This window comes from Coturnix japonica, chromosome 4, assembly GCF_001577835.2.
Source record: "Coturnix japonica isolate 7356 chromosome 4, Coturnix japonica 2.1, whole genome shotgun sequence".
Classification (NCBI taxonomy): Eukaryota; Metazoa; Chordata; class Aves; order Galliformes; family Phasianidae; genus Coturnix; species Coturnix japonica.
In genome coordinates this window covers 58,223,642-58,251,521 of record NC_029519.1, presented here as the reverse complement: position 1 = coordinate 58,251,521, position 27,880 = coordinate 58,223,642, and the positions used below count along the sequence as shown (strand labels likewise).

The window sequence follows — 27,880 nt, the reverse complement described above, 5'->3', positions numbered from 1 at the left end:
AATTTATTTATTTATTTATTTATTTATTTTTATTGGGGGTGTGGGAGGGAAAGACTTCTACTCTCCTACTTAAATTTTTTAGAAAGCAGTACTGAATTTCAACATTATGAAGAACATACCAAACTGGCTCTATTCAGCATCAGGTTGCCATTAAGGAAGGATGGAGATGGCTGTTGCGTACCTCAGATTGATTTGATGTTGGACAAGCATAGCCAATAATTTAAATTGCACGATGTCAATTACTACACTTGTGTAGTATGTACACATAGTGATGTGTATGTCATCATCGCTATGCTTATTAGATGCCGTGGTCAAAGCATTACAGTGAGAACTACTCAGCTTAAAAAAGAGAGTTTTGATAGAATTAGAACTAGCTTCAGCATGCAGTAAACCAACACCGAATCATCCCTCCTGTACTGGAGGATGGTTGGGACAGAGGAAGTCCAAAGAACAACACCATGACCAATTTACATGGGTGGTCCATAGAGTGTGGTAATGGTACATGTGTTTGTAGACAAGGAAGACAGATGATGGTGATTACTTGGGACTTTTAAATCTGGGGCCTGAAAGGAGGACTTTCAGCTGGTCCCTCACCCCAGAAAGGAGGAGTTCAAATGGCTGGAGAAATCAGTGAGGGCATTGATTCAGCTTGCAGAAATAGGCTTTAGGCAGCAGAAGAAAAAAAGGATGTGGGGAAAAAAAGTTACAATTACCTTTTTTAAACATTTAATAGTGCACTTATTGGATATATTCTGTACAGACATCTATAGCAAGTTAAACATTTTCCTTTCTCTCACTTAGTTCATAATCGTGTAAAGCACATTTACAATAGAAAATATACTTGAGGTACAAAAACCCAAAAAGAATATCTGAGGTATAAATACAGGTATATTTTAAATAATCTTTACCATGCTTTATCTATGTTTGACAGTACACTGTGGGCAAGTATACATGTTTACAATAGAATGGTATGTACAACATACAATTTTACAAATTCAGAAGTGTTTGCTGTAGAAGAATATACAAGGTTTTCCTACTCATGAGGAACACTATTACTGGAAATACTACAATATTTGCCATAATTAATTAAAAAAAAACAAAAAAAAACTTCATCAGAAAGCTTAAAATAATACTGACAATGGTAACAAAGTCTCAGTCAAAATTCCATCTTGCCACTCATTCATACTCTTGCCACAAAATACATTTATCACTTAATACTGCACCTCACTTTTACAGTAAGACCTACTGAACAACACCTTTCTGGAGGACCTCAACACTTCCTACAGTTCATATACCTTGATCATTAGGGGTGTGTGTGTGTGGGGGGGGGAGGGTATCCCAAAGGAATTAAAAGCAAATAAAACCCAAGACAAAATCCCACCCTTCTCTCTGCCCACATCTGTACCCCTTTAAATTGCTCACATTCAAGTTCTGTTCATGTAAGCACGCAGACAAAGGGGAGAGAGAGAGAAAGGGAGAAAACTCTTACAGAAGTCTTCTACCCAACTCACTCCATCTGCTGTTGCAGAAGTCCTGTGACTCCAGTGTTTAATTTTTCCTCTTGAGCTCTTAGAAGATGGTAAAACATTTAACAGCTCATCAAAATACATACATATAATTAATGAGGGTAAAATCTACAAATATTTTTTGGCAATATAACAATTGACACGACCACCTCTCTTGCTTGTTAAGTAGGTGTTTCATTTCTAAGCTGCTACGTTGTTTCAAAGTATATTTATTTACTTAAAGTTGCTATAGAATTGCCTTCACTCCCAAAGATCATTTGGCTAAGGAGCGAACAGTAGCCAGAGCAAGCCTACTGTAACATCTGCATGGGGGATTTAACAGCATTAGAGCTCAGCAAAATGCAGAACTGACAAATGGGAAGGATGGCTACTCCTGGTCCACAGGAGAGGCAACTGTATCCAGTATACTAAAATCCATCCTGGCTACCTATCAGTGTGCCAGACACGTTTCAAGTTCAACTTTGCTATCCTTTCAACCATCAATACACTCATTCACTCTTTAATCTCTGTGCAGACCTTTCTCTGCTTATCTCAGTGAGAACACATTGAAGAGTACCAACTATTCCAGTGGATACATAAGTAAGTCCCTCAACGCACTACAAATAAAATGACACGGGTATGTACATAAAGCTAAGCATTTCACATGGGAATGATGAGCCTTCACCATATTTCATAATATATTTTGCATTTAAAGAATTTTGCTTCTCAGAAGCAACTCAAACCACCTAATAGTACAATACTTTTTTTTTTTTTTTGCACAGTCCTCCTATGTATTCCAGTCAAGGCCTACACTATAGACCTTAAACAGACAGGAAGCAGCTTTAAAGTGTATGGTATGGCCACAGTCAATGCTCACAGTCAAGTTCTCATGCTGTCATTCCTTCATGACATGACTTGCAGATGGTCTGCAGCAGATGAGCCTCTGTTTTGGGTAACATCTATGTTGCTGAGGTCTGGAGTGCACAGCTGTTCCTCTTCTTCAGTAGTCACCTGGATTTTATTTCCCTGCTCTCAAGACTCTGGTGAGTGAAAGAGTCTCGTATCTTAACTACTTCAGATGCACACAAGTGTCCAAAACACTTGGTGTACCAGTCTGGCATGTGACCCCTAATGGATGGGGAAAAAACAATGAAGAAAGTATCAGCAACATTGCATACCTTTTTCTTAGTCAGAATCAAATACAGATGTAGCTGGTTCAACACCTGACTGTGAAATCTCCATGCTATTGCTTACTTGCTGAGCTCAGCCTTGCTAATACATAGATTTGATCCAAAATGAATTCGCTGCAGCAAGCAAAAAGTTTTTTGAAGTTTTGTGAGAATTTGGTCTGGTTTGCTAACTTACTTAACATAAACATGTCCTTGCATTCAAATAAATACACCGGGCAAATAAAGTGGTGGGATTATATACCAACAGCTGTGTTGGAACACAAATCAGTGGCTTGTAATGTAACAAACCCTCCCTGCTGTTTAGACGCGTGCAAAAGATAATAATCTGTGACCTCTCAGAACCCTACGTGCAGGCACTACAGACTAAGCTGCAGGTGCTGCACTGTCTACATTTTGCACTGTAAAATACATGTTAGCAGCACAAAAGGACAAAGTAGAAATCCATACCTTAAATCAATTCTGCACATGTAGGTAAGTTTAGATTTTCCTGACCCGGAGGGCTCAATCAGATACCTAGACAGGAGCACATTGACTCTGACACCTGCCACTGGAGCACGGTCATGATCCACTGAAGTTGCTAAAAGCACACAGGCTCCTTTAGGGAAGTTTGTCCTCCACGTTCTATGAAAAGGATAAAAAAAAAATCTTGTCTTTGACAAACATCTAAAATACTTACTTCAAATTGTACATAAGCAGGTTTTTTTTTTTTTTTTTTTTTTTTTGTTTTTTTTTTTTTTTCCCACTATATAACATGCTTTCTACAGAAATTCTGTAGACAAAGTTTGTGTGTGTGGAATATTAAGGCTACAGCATAAAAATCTCTTACCTTAAGATGACAAAGTCCCTGGCTGGGTGAGGAGCCATGCTGTTCTGGACATATTGGTATATATCTGTCTGACTGTCCAAAGGTTCAATTACTTTCGAGTCTATAAGATCTTCATCCCAAAGATGCTGCTCTTTAAGTAAACGATTTAAAACTTCCTCTGGTGTAGCAGCAATTTCAATGGTAGTTTTCCATAACCGGAGTGGGGGACCTTCACATGCCTGGGGAAAATGAGCATAGTCCTCAGTTTTACATTTCCTTTTTATTTTACACTATTGAATAAATACAGCAAATTAAATATACACATACAAATGCACACATATCTTGTACTAAGACTGCTGTAATTTTAGTCTGAGGTTGTTTTCCTATGAGCAAAAGGCATTCCAAATGATTTTTAAGTTATAGTTATTTTCTCCCATACGAACTACTGTTAAATTGCGGTGCTACAAAAAAAAAAACCCTGATTTTCTCAGTTATTAAAAAATATCCTAGTTTAAATCTGATTGAAACACATGTCTGTCTGCTAGCTCTGAGCTGTGCAAGATCAGAGCAGAGAAACTTTTCTCCCACTGCCTGCATAACAAAAGTCAGTCTGTCAAGGCTTTGCGCAAGTGAGTGAGGGTGTGTAAACGCAATGCAGTGAACATTCCTGGGCTATATAAACACAAGAACTCTATTCAATGCATGCTCACTGACTACTGCTGAAAGACAACTTATCTTTAGATGGTGTGCAACTGTGTCAAAAGATTATTATTTTTTCCTCAAATCTATCCACAAAATAAAGGTGTGTACTGAACTGTCTGTTATATCTGTCCCCAGAGCTGGCTTGTACTAGAGATGATGCACTAAAAAGCAGAGTGGTGGAGCGAGTTAGTGTGCATACCTTCTTATAGGCCAGATCTGCTTGCTCTGAGGTGGAACAGCTGACCCAGCCCTTAAACTTCTCCTTCATTTCCTTCAGCAAGTCGTCCATGCAGTCCTGGAGGTAGCAGTGGTAGTCAGAGGGCTCCATGGTGCTGCTGCTGCCCCGGAGCTCTTCCAGGCTGAGGGGACGAAGGTCCTGCTCTGTGTATGAGTTCCGGCCCTGGCTCATTTCTTCAGGTATCTGAAGGATGAAAAGGACAAATAATCTTCCTGCAGCTCTCTCCCTAAATCCAAGAGTTAGTGCTGCAGCTTCACAGTCATCAAAGGATGGGTATGTATCATCTCCCATTGATGAGATGCTCGCTACTCCCTTCACCCTAAAGTTGGCAGTAGTCACACCCTGTGGTTGAGAGAGAGATGCCTGCAGAGGTTTTTGTGTAAGTATGTGTGTGGAATTATGTCTGCAAATTACCTGAGCTAGCATACCAGCTGTATTCTAAAAGATATATTTGTCAGGTCTATAAGTCAATATGAAGGAATAACCAAAGTTAAGTTTATGTCTCTGCGACCTTGATTTGATGCAAATTAGTCTCTGAATTACAGGGTGCCTCTTTCCTCTCTTCCCTCCCCTGCCAGTGGAGCATCCCTTCTTTGCTACACAACTCAGACTCAATCCCACAGCAAAGTTTACCCTGCAGACCAGCTGAAGGAGGGGCAATTGTCAGCTACAAGAGGAGAGACAGGCATGCCTTCAGTTGTGGGCTTTGAAAAGGTTTGATGACAGTGAGGAAAACCAGGATGCAGACTTGTCTAGTTCTCCATGCTGGGCCCCAGAGGGAACATGCCTTAGTTGTTACAGACCTTCCAACTGGTGGTCTGAGTGTTACGGTTCAGGATGCTTTTGTGGCCTAGACTTGCTCTCTCTTGGGAATTTAAATATAAAGCAAACACTGGAACTCTTGGAAATAGCTTTGTGCTTTGTAATTAGAGCCAAAGCTCAGATCCTCATGGCCACACAATAAAAACTGGAAGACATGGTTCAAATGAAGCCTTCATTTAACAAAAATGCCCCGGACCCCACAACCACCTTGTGTCTATTATGCACCTATGTCAGCAAAACAACTCCCCTGGTGATCCTTCAAATTTGTGCGTGCACTCAGACCAGGATGCAAAGTTTTATAAGAGGTTGTTTTTCACATACTAATCCTTATTAAAATGAAGAGACATTTGTAACTTTCCATTATACAGCAGACCTAATCCATATTGGCTGGTATTGCACCCATTGGTTTTGCAGATGTGTTTTACCTGGAAGAGCTTCTTGCATTCAGCAATCATATGGGCTAGCCCTTGGGTTGCAGCCAAGTTTTCATTTAGGTCTTTTTGATCAGGTTTTCCCAGACTCGGTTTTCTTTGCATCACCCTTCACAGGAAATAGAACACACACACACAAATCCAGTTATTTAATGCAGAGCAAGAGAGATATTTGATAAGAAAATAGCCAGATTCCAGAATTTTCAGGGCTGCTTGGGACTAGATTTTGGCATGCTGTTATTGACTTCTCTTGCTATTCCCACTAAACTTTGCCTTTGGCATCAACCCCATTACTACCCTTTTGTGAATTTCCTAGTATTTCAGTACATCTGTTAAAAAAGTAGGGTCACAAGAATGTTCAACATCTGATGACTTCTGAGGTGTTCAAGATAATCAAAAGGGTCAACGGGACTGGCAGCAATGAGCTGTGTTCTCCAGAGACGTACCTTGGCGAGGAATTCTCTCTTTTGAGAGTGTTTAAATGGAAGAGGGAAGGTGCTAAGCACACTGCCAGGTTTGTTGGTGTCATCTGGTTCTCCTTCACAGCAGCTGTGACATCACTCAGGAAATAGAGAAGAATCTGGAGGACCTCCCTGTTCTCATCAGGTAAAAGCATAATGGCAGCCTTGATAGCCTGGAGACGCTGATCCTTTGGCACATCTGCAGAATATTAGTATTTCTCTCATCAGCCCATTGATTTTCCACACACACAGCATGAATGCATCCCAAACCAAACTCCAGCTTCAAATATTTAACTCAAGTTTGAAGCGATTTCCTTCAGGATGCATACCATTCATAGGAAACATGAAGGAATTTTTTTTAACCCACTAGTTTAACTACCCTCAGTTATTTCCTGTCTCACAAAAAAATGCAAGCAAGAAGAAGTTGTGCCTAGGCCAGAGTTAATTTTAGATTTAATTTCAACAGCTACTTGCTCCCACAGATGCACTAAAATGACAGAATCCTGGACTCAGGCAGTGAACAAGCAAACACAGTTCAGCTGATTTAGAAATTCTTTGGCTTTTAAAGAAATTAAAAGCATTAATGCATTTAAAAAAAAAAAGTGAATTAATTGAATAAATTGGCTAGTAAACCTTTTTAACAATGATGTCATAAAATAGCCTGAAAGTACTTTACCAAACACACTGGGTTGCTTTATCGAGCAAATCATTCAAAGTCATGCAGTGGAAAAAGAAAGTCAATGCTGTGAAGCCCCATACTATTAAACAGCTCCTTGGTTACTAACAACAAACATTCATTGGAAAAATTTGACGCGTGTCTTTATATAAGGCCTTCTCCTCCAAACCTGAAGGGAACAAATAGTGAAATAACCCAGACCAGATCTGCTTCTTATAAAGGGATTTCCAACAAGCCATCCATTCCTGAAGACAACATGAGAATCTGAGTCCCGAAGCACTCGTATCGTCATTAGCACCACACTGCCCTGACTGCACGCCCCATAATACATGCGTTGCTAACCAGATATTTAATTGGCATATGCTTTGGGCTTCAGCAATTTCATAAGGCTGGCAATTGAGTTTAGAAAGCAATTTTAAGCAAAAATTGACTGTTCTCTATGCTGTCTCGTAAATTAGCTCAAAACACATTTAAGCCATGTATGGGCAATTCCAGAGCACAGCCTGGCATGCAACTCTAAAGCAAAGAGAAAAACTGTCCTCTGTAGGGAAGCAAAATTTACAGTTGCTTTAAGGCATTTTGATTTGCATAGCAAGAACACTTCCCGACCACCTCTGGAGACTGCTCAGACCTACTGTCTGTGAAAGGAAAGGAACAGATACTTCTGAGATTCTGTGTCCAGCTTTTTCTGGCACTAACCAGAAAGAGCTGCTGCTTAATATGCACGGAAGTGGAGAGTCTGATTCAACTTTTCCACAAACTTTCCTGGGAGTTGAAAGAACACCAACACAAAAGTGTGCTCTGAAATAACAGTATGTATGTTTTTATTTTAAACTGTCACCTCCACCTCTGGAGGTCTGAGGGAAGTTCCTGGATGATATAAACCATTTGCACCATCATCACAGAGGAAGGCACAAAATACTGTAATGGCTCAAGGAAAGTGTTTTTGCAGTGAGCTGTGTCGTAGCTAGGCTACCATGGGAAGAATACATGAGCAGACAGCTGGGTTGGCCTTAGAAAAAGAAACAGGATCAGCAAAGTGCCTGCACTGCATCAGATTGGATCTCCATGAATATTTCAAGAAGCTCTGGGGTCCTGGTCAGCAAAACTAATTCATCTCTGGCAATTTTATAAAATGTTTTATAAAACACATTTAAAGCATTCCAAGTAACAACTTTGAAAGAGCATTTGAAGGGCAATGTGTTGTTTGGAAAGCACAAAACAGCCATCTGTACAGAACCTGATTTATTTCAGTCACAATACAGAATGTCTCCTTTGCTGGAGCTGGATCTGTCATCCCAGAAAGATGAATAATTTCTTTTCAGGTGTGCTGATAAATACTTGTTTTGATGCTATTTATTTTAAGAACATTCTGTTTATTGTACCTATCGGTAAAGTAGCTAGAAATTCATAACAGAAAAGCTTTCAATTTAAAAGATTGCTTTCAAAAATGATGATGAAGAACAGAATATGAATTAAAAGAAAACAGAACTACTATGGCAATCTCGTTCTTAGAAAAATAACAAAAACAACTCAGTTAGTTGGTGAATTTTGATCCCCTTGAAAGCTCCAAATTATATTAATGTACTCTTTGCACATCTCTACTTACTCACATCACATACAGCTTGAAAATATATTGTAATATCAAGGAAACAGCAAGCAATGGAGAAGGTATTTGTTCACCAAAGAAAGATGAAATTGAAAGAACTACTGCAATAAATCAGTTCCTTATGTGGTAGTCTGTAATACAACAGTTACTACACAAAGACAAGATCGGCATACACAGCATGTGTCAGGCCCAGAAATTTCTGGCCTTTCTACAGAAATGACAATTTGTTATCTAGCTTTAGAAATCTCAGTACTTACACTGGTATATCTGTAAGAAGGTCTCAGAGAGTTTGTTGGTCATGAGAGGCTCGGGCAGGTCACGGAAGAATTGCTTTAACATGTCTGCTACATCGTAGGCAGACTGGCCTTCATAGTTGACACTGTCTGTTGAACTCTCATTCATTTGACGCAAAGCCTGAATTCTTGATTTTACTCCAGATTTCCTAAATAGTCCAACCTAAACATATTTGTATATGGAAAAGTAAATACATTTACATCGCGTCTGGCAAATTTGAAATTTAAGTACATTTTTTAACCTCTTATGTATGCGTTGTCATTTCATGGAAAGCTTTTTCTTGAATTGCCCATTTTATTCTGAGCCTACTTTTTCAGTCTAGCCAAGGAACTACAAAAAACTAACAGAAAACTAGGAATGGGTGCTGAACATGTACAGGAGGGAGCAGAGCAAAACCCACCTGATCCAGGCAGTGGTTACGGAGGTACCGCATGGCTTGCTGAATGCTCTGTGGAAGAGGCTGCCCAGTGCGCTGGACATTGACTTGTAGCGGTACTCCAAATACATTTCGGTCTCTATAGTCTGGCACCTTTATCCTTTTCATAAATTTTGGTACTGCCCTATTAAGTAAAAGAAATTACAAAATTAAATGAAACCTCTGTCAACCATTTATCTCATAGATTTCCAGTAATGCAGAAAGTGAATGAAATAAGTGAAACATTTTAGTATGCTGAATAATATGAAAAGTATTGAGAATATAAGTGAGCTAATTCATTCAGGTACAGGAATAGGGGAAGAACAGAAAACATAGTTTCTCTAAGAGAAAGGATCAAAATTCAGGGCAATATGTTGTCTGTAAGTATTAATGTGGAACTACTCTATCAATATCAGTAGGACAAAAGCTACAGGGTAAAACAGCAGGGGCCGGACTGAACTGCAAAGGAGTCAAAATAAATCCTGTGGTCAGTGACCCCTTATAACACTGCTTCTTTAGGTTTCAAGAAAGATGGACATTTGTACAATGCGCTTTTGTATGTCAGCTACTTGTTCTGCAAAGTCCTCAAACAGGGTCCACCACCCACCAGAGTGCATAACAGCAGGAAACTGATGTAATACATCTGAGTTTGTTAGCTAAAAACTTCAGTTCTGTAAACAACCCATTTGAGGGACCTCCCTCCTTGTCAGGGAGTAGTAACTGTTGTTACTCCTACCTCCTACTCCAGTTTCAATTACAGGCTTTTCCATTTGCTTTTGACTCCAAGGAAAAGGTTAGTAAGTACAAAAGAATGATTTATCCCTAAGTTCCCAAGTGTTGCTTTCATGAAGGCAAAAAAACCCCAAACTATTAAAATGTGAGAATATTTAATTCATTTTCCTAAACATGGAGAAAACTTAATATATGGTACAACACCTAATAGGACATGGTACCAGTGGTGAATAGGGAGACCTATTTAACATTTCAAAACACAGTACGGCTATACAAACACTGCATTATATTTACAGCTGACTAATCAGTTATATAGGAAAACAGAACCAATTTGTATTGCCATACAGTTAAGTTTAGGGCATTATTGATATATGTATGAATAATACTTGCTTTGTCAAAAAACATGCCAAAGGAATGTGAAAAAACACATTGCGATCTCCACTGAGAATCTGAAGCATGCAGGGATAACTGGTCAATACTTATTTCTGTCTTTCAGAACAAACAACTTCTGTATTTAGAAAGGCTGACATAATAACAGCCTTTGAACAGGAGGTACTTTGATGCTGAAGCTAAATACTCTCTATGACTCCTGGGGAAGGGAGGAGGCTTGCCTGTGGTAGGGAGAAGAAAAATTTTATTGCGTCTTTTGCAGCCTGAAGGTTACATAGGCTGTATGGCGGATAGAATAATAAAAGAGCTTTCTATTTCATTCTTTCAACACACAAAACCCAAAAACCCACACTCAACTTGGTTACAAACACCTAGACACAGCAGACAGGGCTGGCTAAAAAAAACAAACCCCTTAATGATTCTCCCAAACTTTCTTTTTTTCTCTCTCAGCTTTTTTTTTTTTTTTTTTTTTTTTTTTTTTTGCAAGTTAATGGGATTATTAGGACCCAATTTATTGTGCTTTGAAGAAAATAGATAGTTGTTGGATAATGAGATAACAAGGCTCCCACTAAGTGCCTCAATACACCATCAGCAATTCTTTTTGTATGGAAAGCAGATATCTTCCTGCACAGAAAGCTGGCCAATGCTTGACTGCTATTATTTTTGCATATGCTCCTATGAACATGGTTCTCAGTCCTAATGAGATTATCCCTAACTAACGGGTTAAGGATGTTAGTACTGTCTAAGGAAACTATAAATCACTGTCAGCATAGTCTGGATGAAGACAAGCAAATATGGAAAAAGTGGGACAGAGGGGCTTGTTGTATGTTTCTAGAAGTTGCCTAGGACTAGCAAAACTGTTGTGCTTAGACAGATGGCCTGTCTACACATGGCACTGTGCCCTTACCAGCTGAAGCCGTGCTTGTTGGAAGGTGTGTACTTCTCCAGGAGAGCAGTTAACTTCAGCAGTGAGTACTTCTGCAGCAGGTTCATCTGCGCCACAGACTGGCAATTGATCTGCAGTGAGGCTGAACTGAAGCTGGGCCGGTGAGAGCTCTGGAAGCTGTGCCACCTCAGCCTGTGCCTGTGGAGATGATGGAGAGCAGATTAAGGACTAGCCATCAGGATATCCTTTTCACCCACTGTGACGCATGTGAATGAGAACATGTGTGCTGAGCTATCCTACATGAACTGTCCCTATCAGATATCCTCAAAGGGCTCAATGTTGACTTTTTTTTCCCCCCCCTCGGAAGACCTTTCAGCATAAAGAGTCAGAATCAAACAACTCCGTAAAGAATAAAAGGCCCCAAATTTCAAGACAAATCAAATGGAAAACCAAAGCTCTTTTAAAAGTCTCATTAAATTTATACATGCAACTACAGGTGACTAAATGACAGCAGAAGCCATGCCCTAAATTATTTGCACCAGCTTTAAAGAAAAACTGGAAACAGAGCTAGACAAAGTTCAGCCCCTTGCTCTATTCACAGTACAGCCTTCCATCCCATGGTGAAGATCCCAACAGGAGCTGAGGGGGGCCCTGGAGCTTCCTCAAACCCCCACAGTGCTGCAGCAATAAAAGGAAAGTAAACATTATCCATCTTCCCCACAGATTTAATGCCCAGGCAAGTTATTAGGAAACAGCCTGCTACTGAAAAGTGCAATTTTTTAGTTAGTTTAAAGCTTTTTACTATACGTTGACAAGAAACAGATCATAATTCCATTGGCTCTCCTAGACAATTTAAAAAGCAAATAATCCTACTTGAGATCCCTTACCTTCCCACAAGCCATTTCAGTTTGAAGAATTATCATTCCCCAAAACTGCCTTAACACTGACTTGCTGAGCAAGCTGTTTTTCAAGGATGACTCAAACTGAACATAAAAACATATAGCTATGAAGTGTGGGAATCACTTATCTAGAAGTGTTGAACAAATACCTTCAATGGCTCTAATTGTTTTTGGAAGCAAGGGGAACAGCACACGTATGCTTCAGTGGCCTCAAATGGTATTGCACGAAGGCCTTAAATGAGCACAGTGCAGCAACTACCGAAGCATCTGGTCTAAGAAGGACCTCACTGGGGCCACCCCAAGTCCCACAAGCTTACCTGCTGGACCGTGTCAGTGATGCACCCACTCCAGAGTCCCTTCTGTCCTGCATCCCCGAGGGCTCTTCTGTTTCATTAAGTGAATTCCCCGTGCTGTCAAGGTCACTTGGTGTTGTTCGATCATTGTCTACATCAAGGTGGATCTGCTTTGGGGAGGAAGGACATGGGGAGATGGAGTCGAGTGCTGAGTCAGAGTCCCCTTCATCTGAGAACTTCTCTGACCACTGGTTTACTATTCTCTGCATCCCTTTTACATGGTACAAGATGTCATCTAGTTCTGGGAATATGTCTTCATTTTCAAGATCGGCCAGGTCACTTGTACTGGAATACAGGATCGAGCCTGGCACATTGTCATAAATGCTCAGGCGGCTGCTCAATGAGCTAGCAGAGTTGCGCCTTTTCCCCATGCTCAGTTCTTTGGAGCTATCTCCACTGTTTTCCCTCTGAAGAGTGAGATGGCCGTGCCCATGGAAACTCCCTGTCCTCCAATTCACAGAAGCATTGCTTTCTGTTGGGGAGAAGTTGCCATTGGAGAGTGCTTTGGGAAAAGTGCCAGGCTTATGATCTTCTGGGATAAAAAAAACAGTGTCTTCTGCAAAGCTTCCCCTGTTCTTGAAATTCTGCTCCATCACATCGCTGAATGTTGACTGGTTGAAGGGGTCAAAGCCTTCCAGGTACATACCCACCCTTTTATTGTATGCACTGAGACTACGTGTGCGCGTGACGGGGCTGGGTGTGCTGACAGCACTGCTCGTCTCTGACTGACTGCTGCTGCTACTTGTCTGGGTGGAATTGGAGACACTCCTTTTTCGTACCATGGGAAGGCTGATGTGATTGCCATTGAGGGCAGAAATCTCCACACAGTTAAGTTGTTTCAGTTTATCTTCATCCATACCTTCCTGCAGGATGGGCCCACTAATAATAAGGCCAAGCTTTGAAGGAGCTTTGTTCTTTCCATGGTGAGAGCTCTTGATTTTCAGACTCTCCATCCTCTTGAGCAGACTCTTAGTTTTAGATTTTGTGTTCTTCTCATTTGCCTTTGTGTTGAAACTGAAACTATTCAACTCCCTGGGCAAAGGCAGGCTGCTGAACGAGTCATCGTTTGCGATGAAATTGCTGGATGAACAAATGCTCACAACTGAGTTTGTCCTTGTGCTAGAGGCCTCGCTCTGCAGGGTTGGCTGGTGGCTGCTAGTGCTGCTGGTGCTGAGAATAGAGGCCACCTCCTGCCGCTCGCTGAGATCAGTGAGCACACTCTCACGGCTGGCTGCATTTGGGAGGAGAGGAGCCTCTGGGGAGGAGGAGGTGTTAACATCTGGCTTTGGAGGGAACACATCAAACTCTTCAAGCCTCGACCACCTCTTGCTGTCCCTCTGAAAAGTCCATTTACCGCTTATTGCACATGGTTCATCTTCATCTGAATCTTCACTCTGCAAGGAATAACAGCTCTGAAAGTGCTGCTTGCAAACTTACAAACAGCACATTGCATTTAAATACAATGCCCACTAAACTGATTTAAGCATGACCTTGTTCTCACGAAATTTAAAGCAAAAACAGTCTCTTGCTTCAGGGAGAAGAAGATTAGACCATAAAGTCCATTACAGGAAAAGATTACATGAGACAGACAATATATCTTAACAGTTTTTAAAATACAAAGGATTTATGCTTTATAAAAAGAAACAAACAAGGCAATCTGCTTTAACTTGCTCTTTTCTGAAAACCTTAGTATCCACAGGCTTTTAATTAATTGGTCACAGTGGATAGCCTTCAGATCAATGGAAATTCCTGGCATACATAAAATTTTAAACTGGAGTCAGTCCGGGGTTGGGGTCCCCCTGGACTCTCTCCAGTTACAGTCTGCTGATAGCGGCTTTGTGTTTATACTCCTTTTTGCAATTAAGAGATGTTTCTCATCTGTTGTGAATTGTAGTAGCTTAACTCTTTACCTATTTGGGAAGTTTAAAGTCTCCGCACTGTGACTAATGAGACAGCAAAGGAAACTCTTGCTCTGCTACAGTTTGATGCCTCCAGGCTCTACCTGGTCCACTCTTCCTCCCACAGGCTAGCAGCTAACATTTTAAGAATGTCTTGCAAAGTTTCTTTCTACTTCAGTCTTGCTCCAGGCAGACTTTAACACTCACAGATAGCAAGCAGAAAAAGCTCACTTGCTGCATAGCACGTAAGTAAATTGTAAATAGCATCTCCAATGATTATGTTTGATGTACGAGTAATGCCTGAGGGCACACTTACACGCACATCACTTATGCCTCAATCTTTTCATCTAAATCCTGAAAGGGAGTGATTCTGGGACTGACATATTTGGTCTTCTAAGTATCTGGAAAATTTTAAGTTGCATGCAGTCAGAAGAATAAAACCAATGTGAGATATTTTAATGTGACACCATGAAACCACAAAATAACCTTTGGTGTAAAGAGTAGGCAAGACTAATTGCCACACAGCTCCATGACTGCTGAAGTTTCACATGATTTGTTTAGACTGTTTTAATTTAAAAACAAATATACAAGCATGGCCCAAACTGTAACTATTTGTGTGCCAGGTATGTAAACATTTATAGTCTGAAAAACAAGTAAATTACTCATATTTCTAGTATTTTACTTCTGAATACTTCAGCTCCTGATTCTTTTCTAGTGTTTTGGGTTTTCTTTTTTGTTGTTGTTATTGTGTTTTTTTGTTTGTTTCTTTCTTCCATTGCACATTTCATCAGCTCAGGAAAGTAAGTGAAACACCATATTTATAACAAAAAACATAAGGGAAACTGAGAAGTGTCATTCTCTTTGCTTCCCAATTACTACAACCAGTGTTTCTGTCCATGGCTCATGACAAAAACCTGAGAAGACTGAACTGCTTAAAGCTTTCAAGAGGAAAAATGTCTCCTAAAACTGTCAGTGGATAATAAGGATGGTTTGATGGTGAATGTGGTTTGACTGGAAAACAGGAGAAGTAAAGCAACCATAATTTGCAAGGAGGTGAGTGCAAACATAAAGAATCACATATTTCTGTTGGCACAATTTTTTCCTTAGTGTTAAAAAGTTTTAATGTAAGAAATAATGAAATGGAACAGAAATCTGCCAGAAAACAAGAGGTGAATGAAAATCAGAAGCACCCAGACTCTGGAATATCTGGGGTCTGGACCTGAAGTCAGGTCTGGTCCAACCTCTAATAGCAATACTGATCATTCCATTGTTAACAACATTCAGAAAGAAGGAGGAGAATTCTTCTGCTGGTTATAAAGAACAAGCCAATGGTCTACCCCCTCTTTTAAGGAGTTCCTATATATGCTGCCTTAGAGTGTTATCTTCTGGAGCTTGAGTGCTGTTTCCAGCATACCACAAACAGATAGGGAAAGAGGGGATTAATTCCTGGTAAACAATCCCAGAGCATTTGTATGCATTCTTGTTAAGGGCAGGGCAGCATTGTATAGCCTTAGTTTAGTCATCTTTATCTGCAGTTGGAATATCCCAGAGGATGGTATCAACTACTGATTCTTCCTAGGACACACAGTTTTAAGACAGCTCTCAAGTGGTACCTTACCAGCAAAATCCAGCAAATCAGCTTTGTGTCAGCACTGCCTTGCTGAAGTTACAGGATGTGCTCTCTTCTTTTTCACCGTGCTCCAAAAGGATCATGAAGATCCAAGAAACCCTTTAAACTCCTTCTAAACTCCATGGAGACATGCAAACTTCTAAAATAGGTGTTCAATGCATTTTGTAAACATTTTGCTTTAATTCTGAGCTATGACTCTGTGCAGCCCAAGCTCAGACAAATTGATTCTGCCTACACTATGAGAAACACTATGAGAAAAGAATACAATTCCAGTGTGATGGCAAAGAACCAGAACTGTGAAGATTATATCAAGGACGATGTTCTAACATTCAGGCCAGCTCGTTGTGGCTGATGAGGATCCCATCCATCATGCCTACTCCACAATCCTGCCTGATAATAAGCTACAACACAAACAGTCTTGCTGGCAGGCAGAAAAGCCCAGTGCCTTTCAAACTGAGAACAGCATCCCATGGAAGAGCTAGTTAGACAAATAACCTTTATCTGTGGGCAAGCCCTTCAGTTCTCACTAAGTGACAACACAAAATCAAATGTAAGCAGAGTTTTGACTATGTGTCACTGGCAGGTTCCACTCAGCCAAAATTTTACACTACAGCTAAACAATCTTCTAGTTTTTTGTTTTCTGGGTTTTGTTTTGTTTTTTGTTTGTTTGTTTGTTTGATTGCTTTTAAGTTTTATTAATACACAATGCCGTAACAGAAAATGTCAAAGTACTTACCCTTTTCCTGTGGGGACTGATTTCTAGCTTCATCACTGCACATTTGTTTAAAGTGTTTAAGCGCCTGCAAAACAAAGGAAACCATATTAAGAGAAAACTCCTGTGTTTTGGCACAAGCTATTACAGTTCAAAAGCTTTTGTGAAGTCTGTCCCTAAACTGCTTTGCATACAAATAGCCAACAGCAGGGTTTCAATTAGAGCCCTAATTATACTTAATCATTAACCCATTATATTTGGCTGTATTCTAACTTCAGAGGAGGGAGGAACTGATGACTATTTGTCACTATTACCTGAGTCAAAGTCAATAGAAGTAAACAGAAACTTAGAGTACTTGAGAATTGTGCTGTGACGGATGAATTGTAATAATTACATTTATTTAAATATGAAATGTTCAAACCCTGAAACAATCTCGACTGGCTGCAAATACAGGAAAAGTCTTCTTATTGACCCTGCACATAGGTATCTCTGTGAAACAGTGTGTCACTTTAAAATTGCACTTTACAGTCTGAAAGCTCAAACAGGAAAACTTAATTTCCCACTTACTAGGGGCCCATTTTGATTGTGAGAAGTGTGTAATTATTTTCACTGTAGTCCTGGGACCATAGTTTTTCAAAACCCCTGTGCCTGATTTTTCTCTCCTAAACTGAAAGTTTATTTTATATGTAAGAATATTTTACTCTAGGACTAAAATTAAAACAACAAAAATAAACTGCTGCAGCAGCAAGAGTTAACCACCCTCCCTGTGATATGTGAGAGCAGTCTGCATTCGCATCTTAAAGTGCTGCATGAATGTACATAAGCATCCCTTTATTCTCTGATGAGCTAACAATCCAACATCCCCCAAACAAAATAAGCTCGCTTTCTTATCCAGTCCCCCAGAACACCAGTGTGGCTTGGCAGTCGTGAGAGGCATCACGTCCTCCTTGCCCTCCTCCTGCCTCCCTCATAGTAACCCTCTGCTTGCAAGGCTGCACTGTGAAATAGGAGAGCTGCAAACTCATCTTTCATTCCTCAGTGGGTTGGATTTCACCCATGATAGCATGTGCTGAAGAGAGATAGAGGAGCAGAACCACCTCATTCATGCAAATTCAACAGGGCTAAGGCTGAGCTTTAAAAAGCCTGCTTCATTCTGAAGGAAGTGGTAGAATTTACACCTAATTCCTTCCAGCAAACTGTAAGGAAGAACTTTAACTGGAAGCTTTGCAAAACTTGGAAAAAAAAAACCCTAAAAATGCTGACTTGTCACGTTGCTTCAGATGAGTCTTTTCAGATTCCTGAAACTTGTAACTTGAATCTAGAAAATGTGTGCACAGGAAGGATTACTAGTTTCCTCTTTCCTCTCCCCTTTTATGAGCAGGATTGGTTGCAGATGGTATTTACACAGAGCTTGATCCTGAGGCCATCAAAGAAAATGGAAAAGCTCCTACTGGTGCTTTTGCTGCAGTCATGGGGTAAAAAAGGACAGTTTGATCTATAATTAGACCCAGCCACAACACAGCAGAAAAGAAGAGAAACAGGAAGAATAGCCATGGGTCAGATGCTAGGCCAGTGGCAGGTTAGGAAAGTTGTCCAGATCTCTCAGTTTCCATCTTTGCTCTGACCTAACCCAGCAGGCACAGCTCTTCCCACTGTGGAGCGGGTATGTGACCTTACAGCAGCTGTATTTACGGCATCAATGCCTATCTCACCTACATGTGTGCAAAGATTTTGTTTCTCTTCTCTTTCTGTATCATTGTTCTCTTTCCAAACTCCAGGACCTCAATACTAGGTAGTACTGAGTTGGTTTCAAGTCCTATACTATGTAATAATTTACAAATTTCACAGCATGACAACTTTTGCCTTGTGTGGGAAGAGACTACCACTGAATCCCCACATCAGGCTTTATCTAGCTCTGGCCTCTCTAATAGCTGATAAAGACCATCTCTGATTTCACAAAGATTGCATCCACAGACTTCCCCCCTACTCAAATTAAAATCCTGAAATAGGTAAAAAAAGAGGACAGATCTCCAGTTCCAGAGTATTTGAAGAAAAAAAACAAAACCAAAATAAGCCCCAGTACACACCTCACAAAAATGTCTATGAGGGCAAGATTAGGTAACCCCCAGTGAGCAGGGTTAAGCACAAAAGCAGTGAGGCAAACAAAGGCTCTGTTACACACCTGACATGATTTCATCACAAAACCAGTTTCCCTTTTAAAACCTAAACAATCTGTAGTGATTGCCTCAGGTCTGTGAGTTTTGCTATATACATCCCACAAACTGCTTTAGCTTTTGCTTGAGTTCAACAGCACTCAGTTCTTTGAGCTACACTACACCAAAATCACAGTATGTGATGCAGAACCAGAATCACAGAACCATAGAATTAAAATCACAGAATTGGAAGGGATCTCAAAGATCATCCAGTTTCAGCACCTCTGCCACTGGTGACAAGCCACTGAGTCTGTGAGTCACTCAGCAGGCATGAGAGTTATCTATGTAACTTCTATTAACATTCACTGTGCATAATGAAATACTTCTTAAATACTTCTTAAGAGCACATTCATTTTCTGCAGATCTCACCAAACTGATGCTGGGTAATGAACCTCAGTTATCTCTTCTGAATCCGGACATTCTCTCTCAGTAAGTCCACTCCCAGGCACAAATCTTATCACTTCTCCACTGACAGGCAACAGGTCATGTCTCATTATTTACATCCATCTTATTTTGACCTAATCTATCTCAGTGGCATCTTCATATGGACTCCATGGTGACTGCGGACAGAGCAGGACAGTGGCTACAGCCAGTTACACCATCTTGCTATCTCAACATCGATCACTACAAGGCCTCCTACCCCCAGCTACTGTCTCTCTGGATGACAAGATAATATTCTTTCCCATTGTTTAGGTAATTGCCTTTGGGTCAGCATTCTCTATGCAGGTCTTCATGTCCAGAGAGAGTTCACTGCAGGAGAGAGCTCCGTATCTACTCAGTCCCTTTTCCTCACCCAACAGAATGCAGAACCCTTACCCGGGCTTGCAGCCTCCTTCATCTCTGCTCTGTAAAGCCATTCTTCCTAACTAAGACCAACATGACAATGCCTGCCTTTCAGTCCCAGTCCTTGTACTGGCTGGACCCAAAACACACGGTACTGGAGCTTCCCTAGGACACAACATGCTCTTCCCAGTCATCCTATCAAAAATGGCCAAGCTAGCTTATCTTGAACTTCTTTTAAGAAAGGAATCCCAAATACGGAACACACTATCAAAAGTGTCAACTTGCATGACTAACCTATACATTAAAATGTGATCTCATAATAGAAAGCCTTCATAACCTATATACCAGTCAGTTCTACATCAGCTCTAATCACTGCTACTTCATTCTTCTCTCCTCAAATGGAGAAAATTCTAATCCCATACAGTCAAGGAAAGTGAAAGTAACACAGTGCAGGGGATACAAGCATTTTAAACTAGAATTTTCCAGCTCAATAAATGTATGATCTAGCTGTATGCTTCAGTTTAAAATATTTTCTTAATGGATTTAAATACTTTGTTCCTCATTGCAGGGCAAATTCCAGCTCAATTATACCTGCAGCTAACTGATGACACAGGAGCTTTACTGTCTCGCCTCATCGGACAGTCCATACCTTGTCCCCAGAGCTCATCTGCATGTTATAGCCTGCAATAGATGCCAGCTCTCCACCAATCAGACTGCACAAGCAGCAAGAGCTGCTCACTCTAATCCATTGCAATCAATTTCTTGGATGAGAAATCCGGCTGGTAAAAGATTTACGAAACCTCCTGCGCAGATAGTGTGGCAGTTTTCTGGTTACGTGTAAGGAGATTAAATAGGATTTCCATCATAGCTTGCTATGTAATTCGTGCTTAGCAACCACAGCCTTTAGGACAAGCATGTTTCAGTACTTAGTTTCATGAGCGCATTATGAGGGCAGTTATCCTCTGAAGATAAATTCCCAATCATTAATCTACATAGAGTCTTACAAAACCATGGCCAACAGTGCAATCACTACATGAAGCATCCTAGCAAATCAAAGCAGAATCATGACTCCTGGATTTTTAACCCTACATTCATGATAAATTCACTAAATGACATTTACTGACCATTTATCTTCTACTGTTACCAAGTACCATAAGCTATCTCTGTAATTCAAGCCTCAACTCACTTTTCACTTAGAGATTTTCAAGAAAATTATTAATGGGGTGGCTATTGAAACCTATTCCTTTCAGAAAGGAATTTTAAGGAATTTTACAAAATATTAGCAAGCTGTTATTAAAGTTATATTATTTTTTCATACTTAAATTAATAAGGTTATTAAACAACAACTGACAGTACAGTTTAGATGTAAACTATAATTTAAAATGCTACAAGCTTAAGAAATACACAGCATTTATTTATCTCTGTGCTGAAAATGCAAATAATTCCAGAATTGCTCTGATTTTCAGTAAAGAAACAGTGATAAACTTATGGCTGTGAAACAGGTCTAAGTTTTTTACTGAGTAAGATCCTTTACTGTTTTCACACTGGCATGAGTCAAAATAAAGCTGGGTCTGAGGAAGAGACAGCATTCCAAATTATGTACCTTCCCCATGCTTTAGAAAATTAAACAGGGAGATCACCCAAACCAAACCAAACCAAACCAAACCAAAATAAAAAAAAAAACAACCAACCAAGCAAACAAACAAAAGAAAAAGCAAAAATCCCCACAAAAAAAACACCAAAACTCAAAGGTAGAAATGGTGTGATTATGGACTGCTTTTGCCTTTTTCAGGGGGGTTGGAACTACATGATCCTTGAGGTCTCTTCCAACCTGTGTCATTCTGTGATTCTGTGTGATTCTGCCTAACACACATTACAAAGGGTCAAATTCAGTCGTCCAAAGTGGTTAACTGAATTACTTCAGTTTTATTTTAAATTGGGATTTGAAAGCTTTTGCAAAAAAATGTTAGCTTCAGTTTTAAAGCTATTTTGCAAAAGATCATGGAATCATAGAATCACCAAGGTTGGAAAAGACCTAAAAGATCATCCAGTCCAACCGTTCACCTAAAACCAATAGCTCCCAGATAACTGTGATATGTAAATCAGAGGCTTCAGAATGATGTGGCTCAGCCTTTAAAATCAGTCTCAAGCTGCAGAAACACCTTTAGGCTCTTATTCCCATTATACATTTGAAGATGGAAGCAAACAGGCTATTTTACAATTAGCAGACTTGTGAAGGACTGTCTTGTTTCACAAGATATATGTTTACTCACATCATTCTGGCTCAAGAAATAAGATGTCATTCTTAAGACAGAGAACTTTTGCTGGTCTCTAAGTTTGGAAGAAGTGGTAAGTGCCTTTGTTGTTTAAGTTTGCAGCAAGTCTCAAAGAGATATAGAACATGCATTCTTACTTTTAAAAGTGAGAAACAACCTGCTGCCTTTTCCTTTACATCTAAATAAATAACCCCAGGTTAAAAAGTATTCTTGCAGGAAAACAGTAGATCCAAAATATGCTGGCTTGACTATATTTTGTTTTCCTGGCAAGGGAAGACCATGCTTCTGGGAAACAGCATTTATTCACATTGCTGTACTTTCTGTTCAATCACTTCACAAGTTCCAGAGCACAAAAATAAGCAGACTGATGCATCACATTTTAATATTGATGGAAGTCGTGCCTTCCCCTGCATCCTCAGTTTGAATTTAACATTAGTGAAACGTTTCCCTTCCCAGTGACTGGACAAATCTGTTTTCTTAGTTGGAAAATCCTGTAGATATTTCTGAGCATTTTCAAAATTCCAGTTTCTCTCTTTCCCTTCCAAGTATGGCAACGATGGCAAAAGAACACTATAAATGTAAAGCCTTTCTTAAAAGGGTTTTGCAATTCATTAGAGTTACTGACATTTAGAGCTGTGGCCATCGTGCATACAGAATTCAAAAGTATTAATTCTGAAGACAATTTGGAAAGCTTCCAGAACTGATGCAATAACTGCACTCACAGATGGCTGTTGCATGAACAATTCTGCTTGCCCGTGGCTTCCTAACTTGAGAATAATAAGAGCAAGTAAAGAATAACAGTAGAAGATATACCTATGAAATAGGTGCAAAGACTGTTATCACAAATACTCTTGCCATTTTCCTCCCAGCATGGTTTTAAATAAGATTTCCAAACATTTCTTAGCTCAATATACTATTTCAATCAAAAACGCATACAGATAATAGATAATAAAAAAGTCTCACAATGATGGCTATGCCAATAATACACACTTGACTTGTGGTTATGCATTTCCCATAATATACCTCCATTTATACAGGAAGAGTTTAGTTTCAAAATGCAGTGTGATTTCTTTCCACCTACCTGCAAAGGGCCTCAATGGCATCTCTGTCCAGGAAGTCATGCTCTCGCTTGACAAGAGCGATGTCAATTGGAAAGAGGAGATCTGTAGAAATAGAGACAGATGAGAAATCACTTCTTTCCAGTGGTATTTCAAGATCACCAGCTGCCTCTAGATGAGCTAACCAAGATGCAATTGATTCTCAGATAAATAAAAATCAGCTCAAATGCCAGAGACGCTCACTGTCCATGTACTAGCTTTTATGTGCAGCTTTGGTAACTGAAAGCTGATACATACAGAGGAAAAAAAATGAGCAAAGCAAAGATGAAACAACAGAAAGGGAAATGAGGCAAACGTGAGCTCCCTATCCAATAACAAAAGCTGAAACTAGTTCAGGATAACTTCATTTAAAATAAATATACAAGTGATGCTCTAAAAGTAATGACTTCTATTTTGTTATCTTCGCCCACAATGTCAGAGGTGGATGGTATGTAGAGGTGGTGTGACAGTAGAGGTTGACTCTCTCAGCAAATATCCCATTACATTTTGTTGCCATGTGACAGATGGCAGCAGAGGTTGTGATAAAATTGCACCTGACATGGAAGTGCGTATGATGCAAAGATGTGCCACTGAATTCCTCCATGGAGAAAAAAATTGCACTGACATTCATCAACAGCTGTTGAGCACTTATGGAGATCAACCAGTGGACGCAAGAAGAGTGAGGTGGTGGGTGGTGTGTTTCAGCAGTGGTAGCAGTGACATGAAGGACAAGCCATGTTCTGGATGGTCATGCATGTACAGAGCTGAATAGCACCTTCCATGCACTGGAAATGATGGTGGCAACACTGAAATATTGCAAAGTTTGTGCCAGGTGTGTTCACAGAGTCAAACAGGAGCCAGGTCCAGGTGGCTCAAATAGGAACCAGAAAGAACATGCATGCAAGCTTGTCAGGTCTTGTAGAACCAAAATGAGGCTGAAGGTGACAGTTTCCTGGACCGCATTATTACAGGTGATGAGATGTGGCATCACCACTCTAAGCCAGAGTCAAAACGGCAGTCCATAGAGCAGTAACACATGAATTCCTGATGAAAAAAATGTTTAAGATGCAGCCTTCAGCAGAGAAAACAATATGCACTGTCTTTTGGGATAGGAAAGGGGTGATCCTTCTGGATTTCCTGGAACCTGGACAAACTATCAACTCTGACCACTACATCATGATGCTGACTAAGCTGAAGGCTCAAACTTCCAGAGTCAGGCTGGAGAAGAAAGAAAACAATCTTTCTCTTGCAACAGGATAACACCAATCCTGATAGCAGTCTGAAGACTGCAGAGCACATTGCTAATCTTGGCTGGATTGTCCTACCATTTCCACCATATGGTCCAGATTTGGCACCTTCTGATACTCATTTGTTCAGGTCAATGAAGGATGGACTTTATGACTTTCTGGACTTCCCAGAAGTGATGCTGTCACAGAAGCTGTGAAACAGTGGGTCACTTCCACTGGTGCAGATGAGTGTTGTATGCTGGCTCTTGTTCATTACTGGCAATAATGCACAGTTAATGGTAATGACTATGTTGCAAAATAGTTTTTTGAGAATTTGTTCTGAAACAGTGTTACTGTGTTTTCTGTATGTGTTGCAGTTTCCATGGAAATAAGGAGGAGGCATTGCTTTAGGATCAACCTCCATTTAAGTACTAGTATCTTATAGGAAAAAGATCAGTAAAAACCAAATCTCTGGAATGCAAAACAGAATCTCCTTGGCTGTACATCAAGCAGTTTCAGTGTTTGTTACAACATTAATGAGATAGAGACTGAAAAGAAAGAATGTCAAGCTGCGTAGAGCCCATGCTGCATCCTTTTCTTAAAAGATTATTTAGATAAACAACTGGGACAGTGAGGGGGAGGAAACAATGCTGTCAGAAAGCCATAAATTTACTACAGCTCTCAAGCAGCAACAAGATATATATTACTTACTGTCCTCCACAGATTCCTGACTGTCATTTAGGTCCTGATTTGGCATTCCTTGTACAGCCATGCCTTTCACCAAAGCCACTGGGTGTTAAATACATGCAATAATACAAGGACAAACTCTAAGGTGCTGCTGCAGTTGCAAACAGGTTTGTGTGCCCACAAGAAAACGTGGCAGAACAAAAGATAGAGGGGTGGCTAGAAGTTGATGGTCTTCCTAAGTCCTTTTTTTTTGTTACACCTAACTTACACCCATGCTATTTTTGTTGGTGTTGCTGTTAACAAAGGGGCCTGCAAAGGACAATGGCATATTGTTTCCACAAGTCTTTTCAATGGGTATTGCTGGCCTTGCTTTCACATCTTGCTCTCACTCTCTGCAGTCCCTTTAATGTTGGGCAAGAAACGGATCCTAAATTAGAAACTGTATATAAGCTTGGAGTCTCTAAAGTGGACAACTGTAGCCATGGGTAGGTCATGCTTTCTGAATGCAGGTTATTTTTTTAAGAGATTTACAGCTCATTTCATCATGAAACCCACAAGTCCATATATTCAGTTTGGAGTCCTGTCCCCACTTTTAAAAAAGATTGGAATTAAAATCTCAGATCTGCATCCCAAGAAAATCCTGACATCTCCATCAGTACCAATAGCAACCAACCAAATAAATAAATAAATGGAAGAGCATTAAGTAAGAAAAGGAAATTTAACTTCTGAACAGGCAAAGGAAATTTTTGCCAAGTGCTACTTTTGAAAGTGCTATTATCATCTCATATTGCTAATACAGCTGCAAATGAAAGTTCAGCTAGATCATTTTTCAAGGTCAGCTGAGCATTTGCTGTAATTTCCAACAGTTACTTGATATAAATAATGGACTTTCTAAGCTCATTCTTACAAGCTGGAATTTGCTTTATAAAAATGGAGATGGATAAGAAAGTGCAGAATAGTTCTGCAACAATGAAAGTAATTTGATGGGATAGAGTAGGGAGTGGAAACAACTCTGAATAATAATACATGTTAAGAAGGATATTTAAGATGTCCCTCTTTAAAACAGATTTATGTAGGTCATTCTGCATCAGAGCAGGAAATGTAAAACGGTCAGGTAAAACTGCAAGTTTCTACCATGTCAGCATGTCAGAGAGACATGAAAGACACGAGTGCTCTACTTGCAGAAAACCTTTGCACAAATATATATATATATATATATATAATTAAAAAGAAAAAAAAAACAACCAACCAACCAAAAAAAAAAACTAAAGCAGGAATTTGAAACAAATTTAAAACTCCAAGAGTGTTTCAGGGTCTCATTGGATTTGGTATGTCTATGTGTGTGGAGTGTATCAGAAAGCAACCAGGTCTCTAAGATTTCTATGGACTGGCACATCAGTCAACACTGACCCTCCTGTAATGGTGGATATAACACCAATGTAATAATGTTCCAAAACAAAGCTACATGCTTGCTCTGTATCAAAGCCACGAAGTTACCCAACAAGCCCAGGTGCCTACCTTCATATAGCTGTGCATACTGTGGGAAGCCAGCAGCTCGCAGCCAGTCACAAGCTTCCTTGGCCTCAATTTCTGGAAGAGGACAGAAACAAAGCACCCTCCCATTAGTTACAGAATCACAGAGTCATTAAAGTTGGAAAAGACCACTAAGATAATCTAGCCCAACCATCATCACCACACTCACTAAACCATGTCATCTGCAGAGCAAAAACCTCCTCCCTAGCACTTTCATTGTCCCTGTCACAAAGTAAGTGTGAAGACACATTCACCATTCAGTAACTTTCAGCTGAAACTCAAGTCTGTTTATCTGAGCTTGCTTCTCTTTACACTACCAAACATATCCTAGCATTCACCTACAGTTTATCAAAAGGTCATAATTCTGGCAGTTAGAGAAACAGGCACTGATGAAAAACTATAGGAATTACATATTAATCTGCACAAGTTTTGTAAATACTAGAGACAGCGGCATTACAATCAAAACAAGGTTTTATTGAACAGATCTTGTGATCCTCTTGGTGTAATTATTCTGTCTTGATAGAAATTCCTCACAGAGCCTTGTGCTTTAACATGTACTGGCAGTCCAGGAACAACTGACTCACTGTACTGCAGCAGATATTTACTGCCCAGCAAGAACTAAGTTTCACTGGAGGTCTTCAAGGCATTTGTGAGTGCCTTGGTCTACTACAGGAAATTCAGTGACACTTTCCCTTTCACTGCCCAAAACAGCATGCTGCAAAATGAAATTATTCACACACATAACACCAAAAGAAACATTCTGAATATAGGCTATATCAGGCTATGAATAAATTGTACACTAATTTATTTGTTACCCAATGGACACATAAATAAAGAAAATGTTATCTCATTAGCTCACAAACCAGGAAAACATACAGGGCATTTAGGGTATTTGCCAGATGTTGAGGAAAGTGATTGGGTTAATTCTGTTCTAAAAATTCAAGGAAGTGCTCCTAGGAATTTAGTTCCCTGCTTAGATCTAGCAGACAGCAAACAATCAGAAACTCTTTATGTTCGTCTGGCTTTGATTATATTCACTCTTCCTGATGAACCAAGAAAGAAAAGCTTCATTATGTCCAACTGAGTAGACAATTTTGCCACCTACTTGGAGAGGTTACCATTGCTACCTGCTGCAGAAACTGCACAAAGTTCAGTACAATTACTCAGAATACATGCTACTGCATATAGGTAAGGAGTCAAACACAACAAAAGCAAAACAACTTGACTTCTTGGCATGTTATGAAATATTCACTGTGAGATACAGGTATACTAAATTAAAATCAGATGAAAGAGCAGACACATTTTAGAGTCTTCAAAAAGATGGCAGTGCCACCTGATTTTCCATACAGTTACAACAGGGTTAAAATATTTCTACTTTGCCAGACTGCTTTGCTAAGATACAAATCCAAATCAAGGG

The 27,880-nt window shown here is 39.9% G+C and overlaps 1 protein-coding gene across 6 annotated transcripts in view; it reads right to left on the bottom strand.

Annotated features, from left to right (window-relative positions):
* Window positions 1-703: 703 nt before the first annotated feature.
* DLC1 (DLC1 Rho GTPase activating protein) overlaps window positions 704-27,880 on the bottom strand; it is a 222,320-nt gene continuing 195,143 nt past the window's right edge. For 5 of the 6 annotated variants that reach the window (XM_015862301.2, XM_015862300.2, XM_015862302.2 and 2 more), the window contains 13 exons: window positions 26,449-26,520; window positions 23,002-23,083; window positions 16,673-16,736; window positions 12,373-13,802; window positions 11,178-11,354; window positions 9,134-9,293; window positions 8,697-8,895; window positions 6,140-6,353; window positions 5,688-5,802; window positions 4,402-4,623; window positions 3,522-3,739; window positions 3,143-3,316; window positions 704-2,633 (listed from right to left, as the gene is read on the bottom strand). In XM_015862301.2, coding sequence (XP_015717787.1) covers window positions 2,513-2,633; window positions 3,143-3,316; window positions 3,522-3,739; window positions 4,402-4,623; window positions 5,688-5,802; window positions 6,140-6,353; window positions 8,697-8,895; window positions 9,134-9,293; window positions 11,178-11,354; window positions 12,373-13,802; window positions 16,673-16,736; window positions 23,002-23,083; window positions 26,449-26,520 — 3,248 coding nt within the window. In that variant the 3' untranslated portion in view covers window positions 704-2,512. Of the gene's footprint in view, window positions 2,634-3,142; window positions 3,317-3,521; window positions 3,740-4,401; window positions 4,624-5,687; window positions 5,803-6,139; window positions 6,354-8,685; window positions 8,896-9,133; window positions 9,294-11,177; window positions 11,355-12,372; window positions 13,803-16,672; window positions 16,737-23,001; window positions 23,084-26,448; window positions 26,521-27,880 lie in introns of those variants that run through there. The other variant, XM_032444090.1, reaches the window with a different exon arrangement.